Source organism: Heliangelus exortis, chromosome 8 (assembly GCF_036169615.1).
Source record: "Heliangelus exortis chromosome 8, bHelExo1.hap1, whole genome shotgun sequence".
NCBI classification, from domain to species: Eukaryota; Metazoa; Chordata; class Aves; order Apodiformes; family Trochilidae; genus Heliangelus; species Heliangelus exortis.
In genome coordinates, this window is record NC_092429.1 from 30,298,035 (window position 1) to 30,315,367 (window position 17,333).

Below are 17,333 nucleotides of genomic sequence, written 5' to 3' on the forward strand. Positions count from 1 at the left end.
AAGCTCCTCAACATGTCAAATCTGCAGATGTTGTCAATTCATAAATAATGCACCAAAATAATGCACCATGGTCAGTGCTTTTTTCAATCCAAGCATTGTGAACAAGAATGACATTCATAACCAAAGTGTTTCTACTTCTGGGAAGAAATACCCTTGTGAAATAGTTCCCATTTCACCTCCTTCTAACCTGACTACAAAGAAGAGAAAAACTGAAAATAATTTCTCAGCTCTCACACGGGTTAACACATGGTGTTGGACTTGGAGATGTAGCTGAAGTAGTTGAAGTTTTAAAACAAGTTTTAAAAACTTGTTTTACTTAGCTCTAAAGGGAATGGAGAGTGTTTACACAATTAGTGACAATCCTTGACTGCAGAAGTGATAATTTCTTAAACTGCTCCACCCAGACACATGAAAGTAGATCTGACTTCAAAATCCATCTGTTTTGCCTTCACTGTTTTTAACCTGACACAGCCTATCAAGTCTTTTCTGTGTCCTTTCCACAGCAACACAAAAAGCAATGGGCCCTGCAGAGGCTTCTCTGACCTGAAGCACCCACAGTCTCAGAGGGAATCATGTCACATCCTGCAGCCACAAACCCTGACTCTCCCTCAGTGGGTTTTAAACTTTGTTTTCCTTGGAGAAATGGCAAATTTGTTCCCCTTGCCTTAAAGCAGAACGTCAATTCCCTTTCCATGGGACATCCATGCAAACACCTACAGATCTGGGGCTCACTTTGCCCAGTTGGCAGCACTGCTCTCAGTTGCTCAGATGCCACTTCTGAACAACACTAATTCCCCTAATTCCCCTCCACACCACCCTGGCACAAGTCATGTTCAAAACCTGGTCTGCTGCACTTCTTCCATACACAGAGCAGTTACCACAGAATCACCCGTGAAATCCTGAAATTTGAAAAATGGGATTAGCAGCTGCTGATTGGCAAATTAGCAGCTCCACAACTGAGCATATCTGTGCATTGTTGAAAAATAACAACTTATCCATCTAAGTAGTTGCCTTCATCTTTAATTTGCATTTCACTGGGAATGCATGAAAAGAACAAAGAAGTGACTGCACCAGAATCAGATCTGTGATCAGTTCTGTCAAGATTTTCATTCTGGCAGCAATCCTAGAAAAGGGTGATTTGCAATAATCTAGAACAATTTACATAACCCCAGCACAAAAAAAAAAACCAAACCAAAGTTCATTTAAGTACTCCTAGAAAGTGCCTGTAGATTTTGCATAGAAAGTGTGCAGAAACACCACTGGGTAAATGATTAATGGAATAACATCAGAATGGAAGAAAAGCTGTAAATGCAGGACTACAGCCAAAAGGCACAAAAGAACCAAATTAAAGAAGTTCTGAGCAAAACAATTCCCTAAAACACACCAAGTCTTCCAGTAATTATATTCTGAGCTATTAAAAATATTTTTTTGGTTTGTTTGTTTGGTAGGATTTTTTTTTTTAAAAACACAACGAAGCACACTTCTTTTAACAAGGAATTCCTGCAAAAATGCAACCAGAAAACTAAAGATGATGGAGATATAAACATAGCTTTGTGCTTTTAAGTGTCAGGCTACTAGAGAAGCAGCGGGTGGGGGAACAAGAAAGTGGACAGAACATGCCTGTTCTCCACACACACACACACCCTCCCCAGATACTGCATGTTCAGAAACATAAAAGCAGGAATCCTGAAGGCTGATTTTATTCTCTTTGGAGCTCCCTGACATCACTGTTTTTAACATTCGGTTTCCATAAATCCAGGAGTGTCACAGAAGATGTATGGTTTGACTCTGCAAGGAATGTGCCATCCTTTTTGAAGTCCTACTCCCAACTTTGTTTACTACTGAACCACTGAAATATTATGAAGCGTTAACTGGGCCATTATCAGAGTGTGTCTGTTCCCTATCAGGGGTCCCCTTTGTCACTGGCTTCCGTCACACCTTGTATCTGATTAACACACTATAGGATAACATAGAGCTACACAGATCTGCTTTGTGTTCTCTCTCAGCTGATGAAAAACAGATTTTCCTTTCCACTTTAATGTGGTTGCCCTTTAATTGGGTCTGTAATAGGGTTCATTTGATGCAATTCCTCATACTAAAGTAAAGCTGCTATACAGTGAGTAGCAGGCTCATTTTGTTCAAGGCTGTCTTGGTGATGTTACACTCTTCATTACTTAACCATCCCTAGAACACAGTTTACATGAAAGGTTAACTTAACCATTTATTCAGAAGATGAAAAGATTAATCTTGTCTAGCTATCCCCTAGCTAAGCATGTCATTTGAACTACATGTCTCCATAAACCAAGGAGAGAAACAGATGTTATGGATCACCTTCTGCAGGTGCCTGGACACCTACCCTAGGGTAAGTACCAGAGGAGGGAAATTCATTCATTCACAGGCCAAAAAAACCCTCCCACCACTCACACCCCTGCAACTCAAGTCACTTCTTCACAATCAGGTTCCTCACTTAACACATTCTGATAGGTAACAGAAACCTGTGATAGGAAACTAAGGCAAAGAGTAAATGTTTACAGTCTCTATATGTAAGTGCCTACATAAAACACCCCCAGTCCACAGGTTCTTTTATTCCCAGTGGCTGAAGAGGGAACCTTTGGAGGAAGGTAAGGTAAGGTATCTCACTGGCCAGATGTTTGGGAAGTAAGAGAGATGAAGGTTTGGCTCCCCTTCCTATCCTTACGACTCCAAAAAGCAACCACCAGTGCTAGAAGGAAATCTGTCCAAGATTTATGTGAAGACAGAAGTGCTCAGGACATGCCTGTCCTAGCTCATGCAGCCTGCAGGGTGGTTATTGTTCCAGCCCAAACACAGCCTTCCCTGCTGGGGCCACACTCTTTGCTGCAAAAAAAGCTGTGAGCACCAAAGCAAAGTGATGGCAAAGTTGATCAGTGAGAACCTGTCAGCACTTCAGGCTGCAGCCCCACACTCCAGCTGCTCCTCTGCCCACCTCTCCTTCCCCATGAGTGTTAAGAGGGTCACAGGGAAATGAGAGACACTGCAGAAGGGGGGACCCTTGACAAGGGGAGGGAGAACCTTTTCTCCTGGAGTGCTACAGAACTCTTCATGGAAAGAGGACACCAAGCTGGTGTCAAAGGTTATCTGTTTCCAGAGTATGCTGCCTATCCAAATAAAGCCCACACCAAATCTTTGTGGTCTGCTCTTCCTTGATTTTAACAAAGTTGGCCAATATCTTGCACAGCTGGCCCCAAATCCCAGAGCACTGAGGGTTCACAGCACATTCCAACTTCTTACGTGGAATTCCAGCATTCCCAACATGCAGGATTTGTGTCAGGGCACAACATAGCTAACATGGAAAGATGCAAGATTAGTAATGCGTTTATTAATGTATTATTAAAATCAATAATGCAATTCATTAACACAACTTTGCATATGAAACAAACATTACTTGGCCTTCATTAAAAATACTTGGGGCAAAGAACAAGAGATGGAAAAGGACCTTGGGCACAAGGCCCTTCCTAAATCACACAGACAATGCTGTAGCTATTTAGATGTTTTATTTCTGCAGAAAGAATAATGATCCACTATTGATCATAAAAGAAACAAGATGGTAGAGCAGGCCTGGATTCAACCTATAAAAGCACTGAAAATAGGGAGATATGAGGGAGGGGGAAGGCTCAGATTACACAGTCCAAGGATCTGGTCATGGTTAATTACAAATCCTTTCAATAAATGAGAAAAATCAATTAACTGCAGTAGGACTGAACTAGAAGCAGAAAAAAGAATGAGAAACCTGAGAGATTATTTCCTTCAGCTCTTGATAATATTGTCTGAGGTGAACAGAGTAAAACCATCTCCAGTAAGCTGACATTTCTTTCCATCAGCTTTGAGCTGCAGGTGCCCAGGTTTCTGAGGCAAAGGGAACTTCATTTGCCTGAGTATCCTGCCCCAGGTGTTGATACTGGGACCAGTACTTCAGGTGTAGAACTACACTCAGCTACCTGCTTGGTGTCTTCAGCCCATGCCAGAGGACTGAAGGATTCCTAAATCACCAGCACAGACTTTCTCTTTGACAAAAGGAATACCTTGCATCTCCCAGTGCAAAGCTGAAACTCCCCAGTACATGCTATGCTAATGCAGCACATCTGTTTCAGTTCATCAATGGCAGAGTCCAGCCAAGCTATATTAAACAAATCATCACTAGTGTAACATTTCCATAATTTCTGTGACAATTACTTTACTACAGAAAGCATATCTCCCCTAAGGCTTGTAAGGCATCTGATTTTCTTCAGTGTTATTTCAATCACACTATATAGAGTTTATTGATGAGTGAAAGAAGCATTTGTCTCCCTGAGAAGAAATTACTTTCAAATCTCTCTTCTCCAACATTTAGTTTCTGATTTCCATCATCAGAGGAACTAATCCTGTCACCATGTATGGAACAGGACTGAAAACTTAAGTTTTTCTTATTGAGGATTTAGCACACGTAAGAAGTTCCTTAGCCTTACAGACTGTGCCTGTGCAGACACCTCAGAAGGTACTGGTTGTGTAAAACTGCCACACAGGCTGTGATCACTACATCCTCTGAGCTGCATGACAGCACAGCTAGCAGGATCTGAGGTTCTGATAACTTGCTGTTTCATATTTTTTCCCCTTCACCACCTAGAATGCATTGCCTTTTTGGCCTGTGATTTTTGGTGCTGGTAGACACAGTGCAGCCACTGCTGAGACAGACACTGGTGGTTATCCCTGCCCTCCAGGAAAGAGGGAATATTGTGCTTCCTGTTCCCCACAGCAGCATGGCAGCTACAGCTCATCCAACTTGTAACCCAGCAGCTAGATAAAGCTGCAACAACCTTTTTCAGGAAAGGAACTCCCCTAACTCACCAGTGAACACCACTCTAAGCATGGACTGCTCCACAGCCAAAGAAAAAAAATAATTTACCACCAACTACTCTCAGTCTGTGCTTGGTATCTTCTCTTCTATCCCCAGTAACAGCAGTACCACAATTTCTGCTGGCAGGGAGCTGAGAGGGGAAGGACTAAGGTAGTCAAAGACACTACTTGACTCACAGATAAAATTTTCTGGCTACAGATTTCATTTTATGACAGCTACTCTTCATCCAAAAGGATGCAGCCTGTGTACCAGCAAGACACAACAAAATGCTGACATTTCTTTTTGCCAGCCTAAGTCAATTCAATTCAAGAGGCCAGGAGGAAATTTAACAACAAAATGTGACTTCTAAGTGGAATCAGTTTCACAATGTCTTTACTTCAACAATGAACACATTAGAAAAAATTAATGCCTCTAGAGTCAAAGATCCCTGGAAGCAGATTATAGAGCTATGAGAGATGATAAAGCAATAGCACTGCATAATTTAAGATTATTTTTTTCCAAGTTAGAGGTTTAACACAAAAACAACAGTCCCCAAGTTTGTGATCAATGGATAGCTGGACAAACCAACCCACATAGCTGAAGGAAATCTATCCAAATGTTGAAGACAATATCATAAAGTTCAATATTATACTGACTGTTCTCCCAGCACAAAAAAAAAAACCCAAAACTTCAGAATCACTGCCCATATTTTCTTTCTGAAACAAATGTTGGCATCAGGCAATGCAGAGAAGGGGAATACCAACTTCTGGGTCACAAGAGCCATTTGTTTGGAGAAGTAAATAATAAAAGCTTAACATCCTTATGTAATGTCATTAAGCTGAGAAGCACTCTCTGGAAGTGTCTGTAGCATAAAGCAAACTGGTATGAGTTTTCAGTGTTTCTGTGCACTTTTTAGAAGTTTAGAAGACAATGATTGTCACCGCCCCTTTTATCTGTGATTAGAAAACTGCAGGTGGAAAAAATTCGACTCCCAAGTTATAGTTACTTTGTTATTTTAGAACAAACTCATGTAAAGAGGTTCTTGAAGAACAAAGGATGAAAACAACCCCAGACCTACCGCTATGATGTCCAGAGTGTTGTCACAAACTTTACGGATCTCAGCATTCTTATCATGCATCAGGTCTATCAGATATGCTGGAGCCTCTGCAAACAAACTGTTAAGGCATAAACACTATTTTTTTTTTTCTGCAGCCCTGGGTTCTACCCATTACAAATATCATTAAGAACCACAGTCAAGAATCTTCTGTCACATGGATATTCAGAACCCTTCTCCCAATAATGTTTTTACTTTTTTAAGACAGTCACAATTTAAGATTTGTGATAATCTATTTGGCAAAGCATTAATACTTGTATTGTTCAGTTTGAGAGAGAAAAGTTTTCAAATATTGGTGCCCTATCATTGCAAATATAAAAAGTTGCATTTTAAAATTTTTTTTAAAGCTAGCCACCTAGCAATCCACACATAAAAGTCAAAGAATAATTAGGTGCACAAAATATACAGAGCAGGCATTATTTATTTTGCCTAGACTGATATAAGAAAGAATGGTATTCAAAGTATTCTAATGCACATAACCTCAGACTATGCAACATATACATACAATGGTGCAGAGCAAAAAATCTGTCTGTGTTCCATGTAAGTTTTTCTGTGGACTATAATTTTGATTCACAAATTCATACAGTAATTGAGATTGGGTCATCTGGTCCAGTGGTCCCTTCTCCTACCCTCCCCCCTCCTTGTTTCAAAGCAAACTAACTTTTAATCTTTAACTATTAACTCAAAGTCCCCTCTACACGCTGCTTAGATTTTTTTCTTAAGCTGCAATAAACCATTTACAAAGAAATCTCTGAGATCAGGAGGTTTATGCAAGAGAAATACAGGCCAAGCATCCCTCATGGCAAATTAAGTGCTGCAATTCTAGATGTGCAATCTTTCAAAAGATACGGGTTTCCTTGATAATGACATCTCTGGTGGCTTGGTGGAAGACCATCTGATAAAACACATAGATGATCTGGCAGACAAATTCATCATCTTCCTGCTGAGCTGCAAGGAAAAAAAAACCAACAAAAAACCACAGTGCTTTTATATCTCACAATTAGCTCTAGATGCTTAAAGAAAGCCTAGCTCTTACATGTCAGATAGCTCAGTGGTATGCACGAGATTTCATCTCCTGACAACACAAAGTGAGTGGTTTCTTCCTTGCTCCAGTCAAGTAGAAAACCCACAGACTGCAGCAAGAGTTGGGGAAGTGTGGGAAAAACTCAAATCTGTTAGACTACTAGCAAGTATCTCTTTTATCAGACTGCTCCTTCCTTCACATACAAAACACCTTCCCCTTGCAATAGAAAACAGGTGGTGCATTCAGTTACAGCACAGCTACATTAACTACACTTCCCTGAAAAACAAGAGCTGAAGTAAAACACTGCAACATACCATTCAGAAGCTCAATGAGTGCAGGGATGATTCCAGATTTGGCCAGCAGAGCAGCACAAGAGTCATCCATAGAAACTGTTCCAATCATTATTACCACTTCTAAAACCAGGTCATCTTCTGCAGAACCTGGCAAAGCAGGAGGCAGAAAGTATTACCTCTTAGAAATTCTTGCTCTTGGGGCAGTTGTGTGTTTATTTGTAGATGTGACTCTGTCCTTCAGTTTGATGTGTCCCCAAACAACCAGAAATTATAAAGGTAAACAGAATATTTTCTAAAAGAGCACTCTAAGTATTCTTCAAGAGACTCTGCTTTGCAAGACAACTCAACCTGTGTACAGACCTGGTTTTAGTTTATCCTTGAGGTATGGAACCAGTTTATACTCTTTCAGCACAAGTTCCCAGTCCAGATCTGGTAAGGTCAAATTTGCAAGTGTTCCCAGGCACTCAATCACAAACTCCTCCTCTTCATCATTCGATATTTGAGCTGCTAAATCACCAACATAATCCTAAACAAAACACAGCAATGAACACAAAGCTAAAAATCTGGGGTTTTAAAGAACTCACAACTCGGTAAAAATCAAAACTAGCTCTCAAAAGAATGTTAAGGAGACTTTTCTCCAGAAATGAGGGCTAAATAAGGCAGTTTCAATTTCAGTTGTTCAAGAAAGCATTCCAGCAGCCTTCCTCTCCATCCTTTCACTTTCAAGAGATGGAGTTAATTTGGTCAGTTGTTCCCAAAGTAGCTACTACACCCCCAGCTTGAGAAAGCTGTTAGAAAAAAAGGGGAAGAAGACAGAGAAACAACTACCAGATTTTCTGGGGACGTGAACAGGGGAGTTGTGGATTCTACTCACTAATTCCATACTGCTTTAAAGACAATTTGATATCCAACCCTCTTTTTAACAGCACATTTAAAATTTCCACAATTAGAATGTTGAGTTTCCTTTCCTTCTTTTAAAAAGGAAGCTTAATGTGGTTAACTGAATATTCAGTATTCAAAATTTCACAATATCCACTTACACAAAACACTTGGCACAGCAACAAAACTTCTCTCTATTTTGTCCCCTACTTCCAAAAGCTGAGACTTAGGTAATTTCTACAATTTCTACAATATACACCCCAGCAATTGGGGATTTTTTTTATCTGCTTGTTTCTGTGTATTTGTTTTGGAACAGGGGCTTACTGGATACAGCTTAAGAGCTGTTTTCCCTGCAGCCAGGGATCCAAATGCTGATCTACCCACGGAGATAGCCATATAAAACAAAACATAAATCAACCCGTGACAGCCAAGAAAACTTAAACTGGACACCCTACAGAGACAAAACACAGCAGCTCTCCAAAGCCAGCCTTTTCCAGTAGGAAGAATCAGAGATCACATGAGGTGGACTTACAATAAATAAGCTTTTAGTTGGCCCATCATGTTGTGAGATATTCCTTATCATCTTCATTAACAACGGGTCCTTAAATTTCAAAGCCCGCTTCATTAGCATTTTCAAACCATTTCCTGGAAAGAAACAAACACTCAGGAAATCCTCCAAATTTAAAACAAACTAAAAAAAAAAAAAAAAGTGAGGAAAGGACTGGCCAATCAAACACCACTCCCACTCCCCCCCCAAAAAAATAGCTTTAATTTTTAGGAGTTTAAAAAGAAAAGAGTGCAGAATCTAGACAGGAACGCTCTCTTCTTCCAAGTTCAAGTTGAAAAGAATTTATACAGAGTGGATGAGTTATTTACCTTCTCTAAAACTGCTATTTTTTACTGGTGGCACACTTAAAAAGTCAGATAAGTAACTGAATGCTTCAGTTGTGCTCAGTTATTTATTCAGACCAAGAAAGGTTCTAGATCCAAACCATTATCCTACTACCTAGTGCAGCTGGTGAGGATGTAGCACAGCTGTTGGTACCACCTCAGACTTCTCCTCACCCCATGGAATACATTGTTATGGTTTCAAAAGATTATTTACCAGACCTGTGGGTCATTATGTGGGAATGCACATAACAGACACACAGATCTAAAGTACTTGATTGCACAAGGCAAGACCCACTGATAACTTTGTCATGTTATATTTATTATAAAATTATTGCAGTAGTTCTCAGTGGAAATTCTGAGCACAAGTGTAAAGCAGAGCTACTGAATAATAACTCTGCACTTAAAAATAATGGAACTTTCCAAGCAATCTAGAGAGCTACTGAACAAAATGCAGAAGCCATCTATACCATGTAACAAAACCCTAGAATCACAAAGATGCTCAATTGGAAAAGGCAATGGAAAGACAACTAAATAACATTACTGTGCCATTAATTTGGTCCTGGCAGGTTAAACCCAGATTAGCTGAAGATAACTTTAGGTATCAAGTAGAACAAAATCTTTCTCTTTTCTTTTTACAGAACCACTTGAGATATGTGGGCATGTGTGGCTACTCTGTGTCATTCCTGCCATCAAGACCAGAACTGGGGAGGAAAAGGCCATTTGCTTGCAGACATCACCCAACCAGGTCAGTTTTATTTTTTAATAATACCTATACACATATAAAAAGGTATCCATAACTCAAATACATGTAATTCATATATGTCATTACATTTAATATATAAAGTGTTTCCAACTCCCAAGATGACAGGAAAATTACCTTCACAGATAAGCTGTACATTTCTTTTGTTAGCAGCAAGGTTAATACAGAAAGAAATGAGCTCCAGGTCCACTCGCTCATCAGGACACTCAAAAAGCATCTTCATTAACTGCCAGGAAAAACACAAACACACTTAAGGCATTAATCTTTCCAAAGAATTACCAGAGCAATGCTATGGTGTAAACTATAGCAGGTTTTCTTTTGGTTTGGTTTTGTTTTTTCATTTTTTAAAATTAATATTCAGCATTTCTCCAGGCACAGTGAAGTTATAAAGGTCAAGGGCACAAAGCATATGGTTCCATTCTTTGGAGATAACAATGCTTATAAAGTGCCAAAAATAGCAGTCACTCATCACCTTCAAGTAGCTTGGGTTAGTTACATTTTATTGAGACCACTGATTTTTTTATTTTTCCTGGTTTTTAAACTTGTGGATGGATAAATCTGAATTGGAAGCCCAGGCAGATGTACTACAGGAAAAAAATCAACTTAGTTCCACAGAAATTTGGATTAACAGATGGCTATTTAACAAACTGATGACTCTGTAAACAGATATTTAATGGCAGAATAATTCTATAACTATTTTGCTCTGAGATTCCTCTGTTGCTGGGGAAATCAGCTGTAGTCTATCTGCAACAAAGTGCTTTATCTTTGCAGCTTCCATTGCTAGAGCTGAACACTGCCATATTCCCAAGAATTCTCAGCACCAGCCCAGTTCTTTAGGGAACAGAACAACCTGGGTTACACATTAGCAGACAATCACCTGGAATGCTGTTCCAAGAAGTGTCAGTGAATTCCCAAGTGATTCCTTTGGCAAATAACCTATGGGCTGCCATCATCTTATACATCTGGCAGCTCTATTGTCCATTACATCACAGGCCCATCTATCTGGTTTGGTTTTGCTCAATATGAGCACTTTTGGAGATGGTGTATTGAATATGCAAGTGTAATTTAAGTCCACCCATTTCCTTGCCTCTCTTTCTAACCACTGAAGCTGCAAGGCTTTCTCATCCAGAGGCTGCAGGACACCACCCAGTTTGTTCCTAAAACCTCTCCAGGTCATAAGACACAACCAAATTAAAATGCAAAGCAGTGTGATGACAGGGCTGAGATTACTGGGAGTGGAAACAACAGAACCTAAAGATAAGCAGAACATAAAAAAAAAAAACAAAAACAAAACAACAAAACCAAACAAGTGTGAGTCAAAAAAGGGTGGGAAGAGAAGAAAGCAACAATTAAGTATTTGTGTGCTTGCCCCCTGGTGGAAAGACAGTTTGGCAGGAATTAGACACGTTCTTCACTCTTAAGTATTTTACCACCGTAATTCTGTGTGCTTATCTATTAATTTTACCACAGTAATTCTGTGTGCTTATCTGTTACCAGGCTGTGTGCTTATCTGTTACCAGGTAACAGGCTGTCATTACTATTGGACCCCAAATTACAAACAAACAAACAAAAGCAAACAACCTGACAGATTTAGGTTACAACACAGTTATTCATCTCTTCTTCTGGGACTTGGATTTACGAAATTAAAAGCTCTCTCTGATTTCTACCACCCTTTCTTAAAAAACATAAAATCAGGTTACCCTACGTTGTCTCAAGAACATGCAAAATCCTAGTTTATTAAACTCATAAGCCTGACAGTCACATAAAGGTGAATTAACCACAGAAGAAAGTCACCACTTAACAAGTGGAACACAAGCATTCAAAAACCACCCCCTGCATCTCTTCTGTTACAAAACCTTTTAAAAAACAGATTTTTAAAACCCTTCAAATAATTGGAAGGGGAACATTCTCATTACTTACACAATACAAAATCTGTGGAAATTAGATGTTTAACAAGATGGGATTACACTGTTAATTACTGAACTACTTCTCTATAAAAAGAAAAAAAATATATCCAGTTTCAATTAAAGTTGTCCAAATTTTAAAATAATAGTTTCATACGAGCTCCATGTTTCCCATTATGTCTTCATTTAATTTGATTGCTTCTTGTGCCACTTCAAAAGGAAGAGTAATTGCTGCCAAATAGGAAATATTAAAATTAAATTTGTTCTGCTTTTACTACGTCCATTGTCATCTTTTACTGATTTAACAGGAAGGCAGTAAAAAGGCTGCAGCATGTGCAATGAAGAGGCAGTAGTGTTCAATCAGACAAGTCCCATATTGAGTATCAGATACCACAGACCAGAACTGAAATCACTGTGTCTAGACTCTCTGGCACCTGCCTTCACTTATTTACCAGTGACCAGAGGCCAACCCCCACAGCTCTCTGTTCACATGCACCTCTGTCCAACCCCCTCCCCAAGCCCAGCTCCAACATCTTTGAATGATTATGCCAGAACTGCATGCCTGAGGAATCTCTCCTGACCGGCTACTCCCTAACTCTGCTGTTTGAAGTGATGCTCTGGTTTCTGAACTTCAGCAGATAATGGTGGACAGGAGCAAAGGGTGCTGTCAAGAGAGGACGTTTACCAGCATTAAGCTGAAAAGAAGCTTAGAGATCAAAGAGGGGCCAAACAGGACAACTCTGGTGGAAAACATGTGGGTAGCTGCGGAGAACCTTGCACGCTGCTCTGTGGTGAAATATTAAATATCACCATGACATCACTGCCTAACCATGCCCTTTGATTGGCCAGGTTATTACCCATAAAGGCTTTCATAAGCATCTGGATGGCATTTGCACCTATTTAAACAAAACACTGCATTGCTGAGGTCTAAACAAGAATGAACTGTTAATACTCACTTCTAACTGTTACTGGAACAGCACCCATTAACTCCTGGAATCCACAAGGATGTTTACCTGGGATAGCACAGCCAAGCCCTTGTCAGGCACTTTGTCTGCTCAAAATGACAACAGGAGATGGATTTTCCAAACACTTCCTACAACAGCTGGAACATTCACTAGGGGCTATTTCACCTCCTCAAAAGGGAACAAATCCACCCAAGGGCACACACTGCTATCAAGAATTTGGTTTTCCAGGGTAGAATCAGGTGGCAGGGAGAACTTTTAAAAAGGTGGATGTTGTCTTCTCTTGATGCCTTACCCACTTCTCCAAGTTTTCTGCTTCCTTTGTCTTCCCAGAACCTCACAGAATGTCTTTGGTTGGCAGAGCCCTTCAGCATCACCCACCCCAACCTCTGGCCAGCTGGAAGCTCACCACTAACCCATGGCCCTAAGGACCACAGGCCCTTCAAATACCTCCAGGGTTGGGGACTCCACCACTGCCCTGGGCAGACTATTCCCATGTCTGACAACCCTTTCAGAGATAAAATGTCTCCTAATATCCCACCTAAACCTCCCCTGGTGTGGCTTGCATCCATCTCCCTGGTCCTGTCACCACCCAGGAGAAGAGGCTTTCTCCCTCCCTGCTCCAACCTCCTCTGAGGTGGCTGAAGAGAGGGAGAAGGTCTCATCCCAGCCTCCTCTTCTCCAGACTCAACAACCCCAGCTCCCTCAGATGTTCCTCAGAGGACTTGTGCTCCAGGCCCTTAGTAACCATCCCAATTTTGAACATTATTATTAAAAATCAAGCTCTTGTTGTCCAGCTTGTCCTTTTTGAGCAGATGTGGTCTGTGAATAATTACACTGACCACAGCAGCATCAGTAGTCACAGGTATCCCTTAAATTTTGTCATTTCAGCCCAAGTCCAATGAAGGCAGCAGACCTGTGTCCTGTCTTTGGATAGAACCCAGTAAGCACCAGTTTGAGCAGTCACTGCCTAACAGGACAATGACATTGACCAAAGCTCAGAGGAGGATACCAATGAAGCTTCCACAGCCCTTTACCTTTGGCACTGCAGATCTAAGAGTTGTGCCAGGATTCCCTGAAAGCACATCACAAGCCAGCCCTGAAACACAGTGTTTGAATTCTGCTTTGGCTGCCACTGCTCTCACAAAGCAGGTCCCTTATATCACATCCCTGAACATACAGCTGCTCCCTGTGGCACAGAAGTCAGCCAGCAGGACGTTTAATAAGCCCATTTTGTAACATATTCTTGTGTTTCCCACCAGTTCTCCCCCATTCTCCAAAATCCTCCTGCATTTGAATAAAAACATCACCATTCCTGTCATGAGATAATGACCAGAAGCATTCTGAAAACTTTCCACAGCAACTTCCCATTCTGAACGCATTTGATATGAAAAACATGTTTGGCAGGAAAGAAAATACCATGGTGAAATTCTGAAAAAGCTACCAGAGAGCTTTTACACTTATGCAACACAGGCTCTCTCAGCTCCAGCCTCATCAGGACTCAGGGGAAAGCCAAAACAAAACAGTAAGAGAGGATTTAATACTTGTGAAAAAACCAAACAAACAAAAACCAAAACACCCAACGAAACTCACAAGAAACACACATACAGAAAACCTAACAGATCCCCCAAACCCCTGATACTGTCTTTGCTTAGATCAAAGACTACAACTGGACACAGAAAGTTAGGCAACAAGGTGTAGAAATCAGTGAAGACTTCCACAGTCTTCAAGTTTCCCCTCTCCTGCACGCCTGCAGTTAGGAATTGTCATGTCACAAGGTAACACTGCTTGGCTGCTTTCCAGTTCATATCCTGTAACACTGGAGACCTTGAAATTTTGATACCCAATGGGATCAGAGGAGAATGCCTTCCAAAACAGAAAAGGAAATACTTTCCACAAGGTTCCCTAAGGACCTGCTGTACACAAGCTCTCAATTCTCTCAGGCACTCCTGATTCTTCTGCAGAAATTCAGTTGGTCACCTGTATTTTTACCAATTGACTGATGCAGCTCAAGTGTCAGAGAACGTGTCACCTATCCTTTTTCTGGAGACCATGAAAAGACAGCAAGAACAGCCAGACTGCTGCTGAGGAAGCACCACGGATGCAGCAGCATCGTGGCTGTTCCCTCTCTCACCTGTGGGTGTCAGTGCGAGCTCTGCTATGAGCAAGGAAAAGACAAAAAAAAAAAAAAAGCTTTACCTTCCCACCACTTCCTCCTATATCCATACATACCTGTGGGATACAGTCTGTGTAAGCAAACATTGATTTAAATCGATCATCCATGCTTATGTGATACAGGATGCACATTGCTACTTGTTTGTAGTTTTCGTTTGCTAAAGGGAGACAAAAAAAAAACCAACCAAATAATCTGTATTAATGCAATCCAGGTATTTTAGGTGTTGTAAACATTTACAGGGAGAAAGCAAAAAGCACAAAAATGCCAGGTAATAGAGGCAAAATTTAACACAGCAAAATTCAACATTAATGAAAGGCTCTATACAAATGGATCACATATTTGTGTAAAGAGGGAAAAAACATACTACTAATTACACCCCCTCTCCCCATGCACCTCAAAACATTTCCTTAATGTCACTTGGCAGGGAATATGTTTTGTGAAAGGAACACTTCATAATGATGGGCCATCCAGAGAAATTCTCCATTACAGCTAGGAAATGAAATAACAAATGTAATGCCCACTTAACAGTAGCAACTTCTGTTGAAACAAGCTTGTCTCAAAGTGAAATGTTAAAGAATTCACCAGAGCCAGAGAGAAAAGTAAGAACTAACACAAAGAAGTGTCACAGAAGGAAACCAATGCCCTCCCAGTATATCACACTGAGGGTTTTCTTATCCTGTGGGTGCCTGTCGTGTTCTCAGAGACAAAAGTGTATTTTCACATTAATATTTACCAAAAAGATTCTCAAGAAAAACTGAAGTCGTTCACATGAGTAGGATGTGAAGTATTTAACTAAAAGTTTCTATAAAACCAAGTTAAACCAATGTGCAAATGTTTAAGAACAACACAGATGTTTGATCCTGACTCACTGCTGAGATTTTGACTGAGCATCCCCCTGAGCTCTCCTCTAACCCATTAACATTAGCAGCATATATGGAAAAAACCACTTGCCTGAACCCCAATATTACTTAGACCAGGATGTAACAAGGTCAGCAACTTGCAGTGTATTCACAGTTCTTATACCAATGATCAGAAATAACCTACCTCCCACTCCTGTTTAAGGCAAGTTAGAACATACCTGTTTAACCCTTTGGCAAAGCACCAACATCTCAAACAGCAACCACCACAGTTAAATTTTTCTTCTGCATACATCATTGGGAACTGGAATTTCCTTTAGGCAGGAAGAATATGATGCCTTTATCCTGAGAATCTACATTCATGCCTTTTTTCAAAATTTAATTGAAAAAAAATAAATTGAACCCTTCTGGCAGTTGCCATGTAACACTGAAGTATTCTCTCCCATGCCAAACCCAGAAACACAGCTGATCTTTCAGATCCTTCTGGATTCTTACCTCTTTGAAAAAAAACAACACGATGTGTATCACACCTTTTCATGCCCTTAACAGCTGAGGAAAGGATAATGCCCAAACTTGAAAGCTACTCTAGTTATAATTAAAATAAAACCACAGACAGTACCATAGATTCTGAAGCACGTTTTAAGCAAACAAAAGGAAGTACTTATAATCCTTTGTGCTTCTCTTGTGACTGGTCATCTCACCCAGCTATTAACTGGTAACATTGTAAATCCAACAATTACATGAAAAAACAAACAAACTAACAAACTTCCCATGCACATAGCTAAAGGCTTCAAAATAAAAAAATAAAAATCAAATCTAAAAACTGACTAAATTATGCCTTCGAATTTCATGGGGCCAGGAACAAAGAGCTGTTCACTCTGCTCTTTACACTTATTTCCATGCCTCTATCAAGACTTTTTAAGACTGAAATGACACTTAAACTTTGCTAGATAATGCAGAAAACAGAATGTGAAGTAGAAGGTGAGGCAGCACAAAAGAAAAGCAGCAACAGGACAGCAACAGGAAAACCAAACCAGAGTGAAGACCCCCAGCAGGTATCAACTGGCAGGCAGTCAACAGGAATGATGCTACTTGATACCTGTTTAGCCTCTGTCCTTCACTGCTGCTGTTTTCTCCTTATTTTTGCAAGCTTCATTTGTGCTAAGATAAAGCATCAGCTGAGAGACAGTCTTGGATTTGGAAGCACCAGCAGTTTCCTGGTACTTGGCAGTGCTGAGAGCTTATTTTCAAATAGCCACCAGTACTGGAAGTAATTTGAAAATAGCAGCAAAGTCCTTCTGTTTTTTAAGAAAAAACAATTTGCAAAATTGTCTCTCTCCTTTTTTCAAAGCCTGTCACAAAAACCTTTCTGAGGACTGAACAACAATTTGGGTATCGTTGCTGAATGACAGCACTGCTTTGGTTTCTAATCTACCAAAAGATAATTTTAAAACCCTGGATATTCAACATAAATTATGAAGAATATCTAAAATTCAAATCAATTTATCTGAATGAACTCTTAAATAGTTTGTTATTTATGACTGGAACTTAGATCATTCTCCCCAAGTATGTTCCATAAGGCAGATTTCAGGACACACAAGGCAAAACCAGCTACAGTTTC

The 17,333-nt window shown here is 40.2% G+C and overlaps 1 protein-coding gene across 3 annotated transcripts in view; it reads right to left on the reverse strand.

Moving 5' to 3' along the window:
* Positions 1-17,333, reverse strand: part of KIFAP3 (kinesin associated protein 3) — a 62,178-nt gene that overhangs the window by 24,236 nt on the left and 20,609 nt on the right. For all 3 annotated transcript variants that reach the window (XM_071751419.1, XM_071751420.1, XM_071751421.1), the window contains exons 11-17: positions 14,912-15,012; positions 9,931-10,039; positions 8,695-8,807; positions 7,644-7,809; positions 7,305-7,430; positions 6,816-6,914; positions 5,931-6,016 (exon numbers count right to left, since the gene is read on the reverse strand). In XM_071751419.1, coding sequence (XP_071607520.1) covers positions 5,931-6,016; positions 6,816-6,914; positions 7,305-7,430; positions 7,644-7,809; positions 8,695-8,807; positions 9,931-10,039; positions 14,912-15,012 — 800 coding nt within the window. The remainder of the gene's footprint in view (positions 1-5,930; positions 6,017-6,815; positions 6,915-7,304; positions 7,431-7,643; positions 7,810-8,694; positions 8,808-9,930; positions 10,040-14,911; positions 15,013-17,333) is intronic.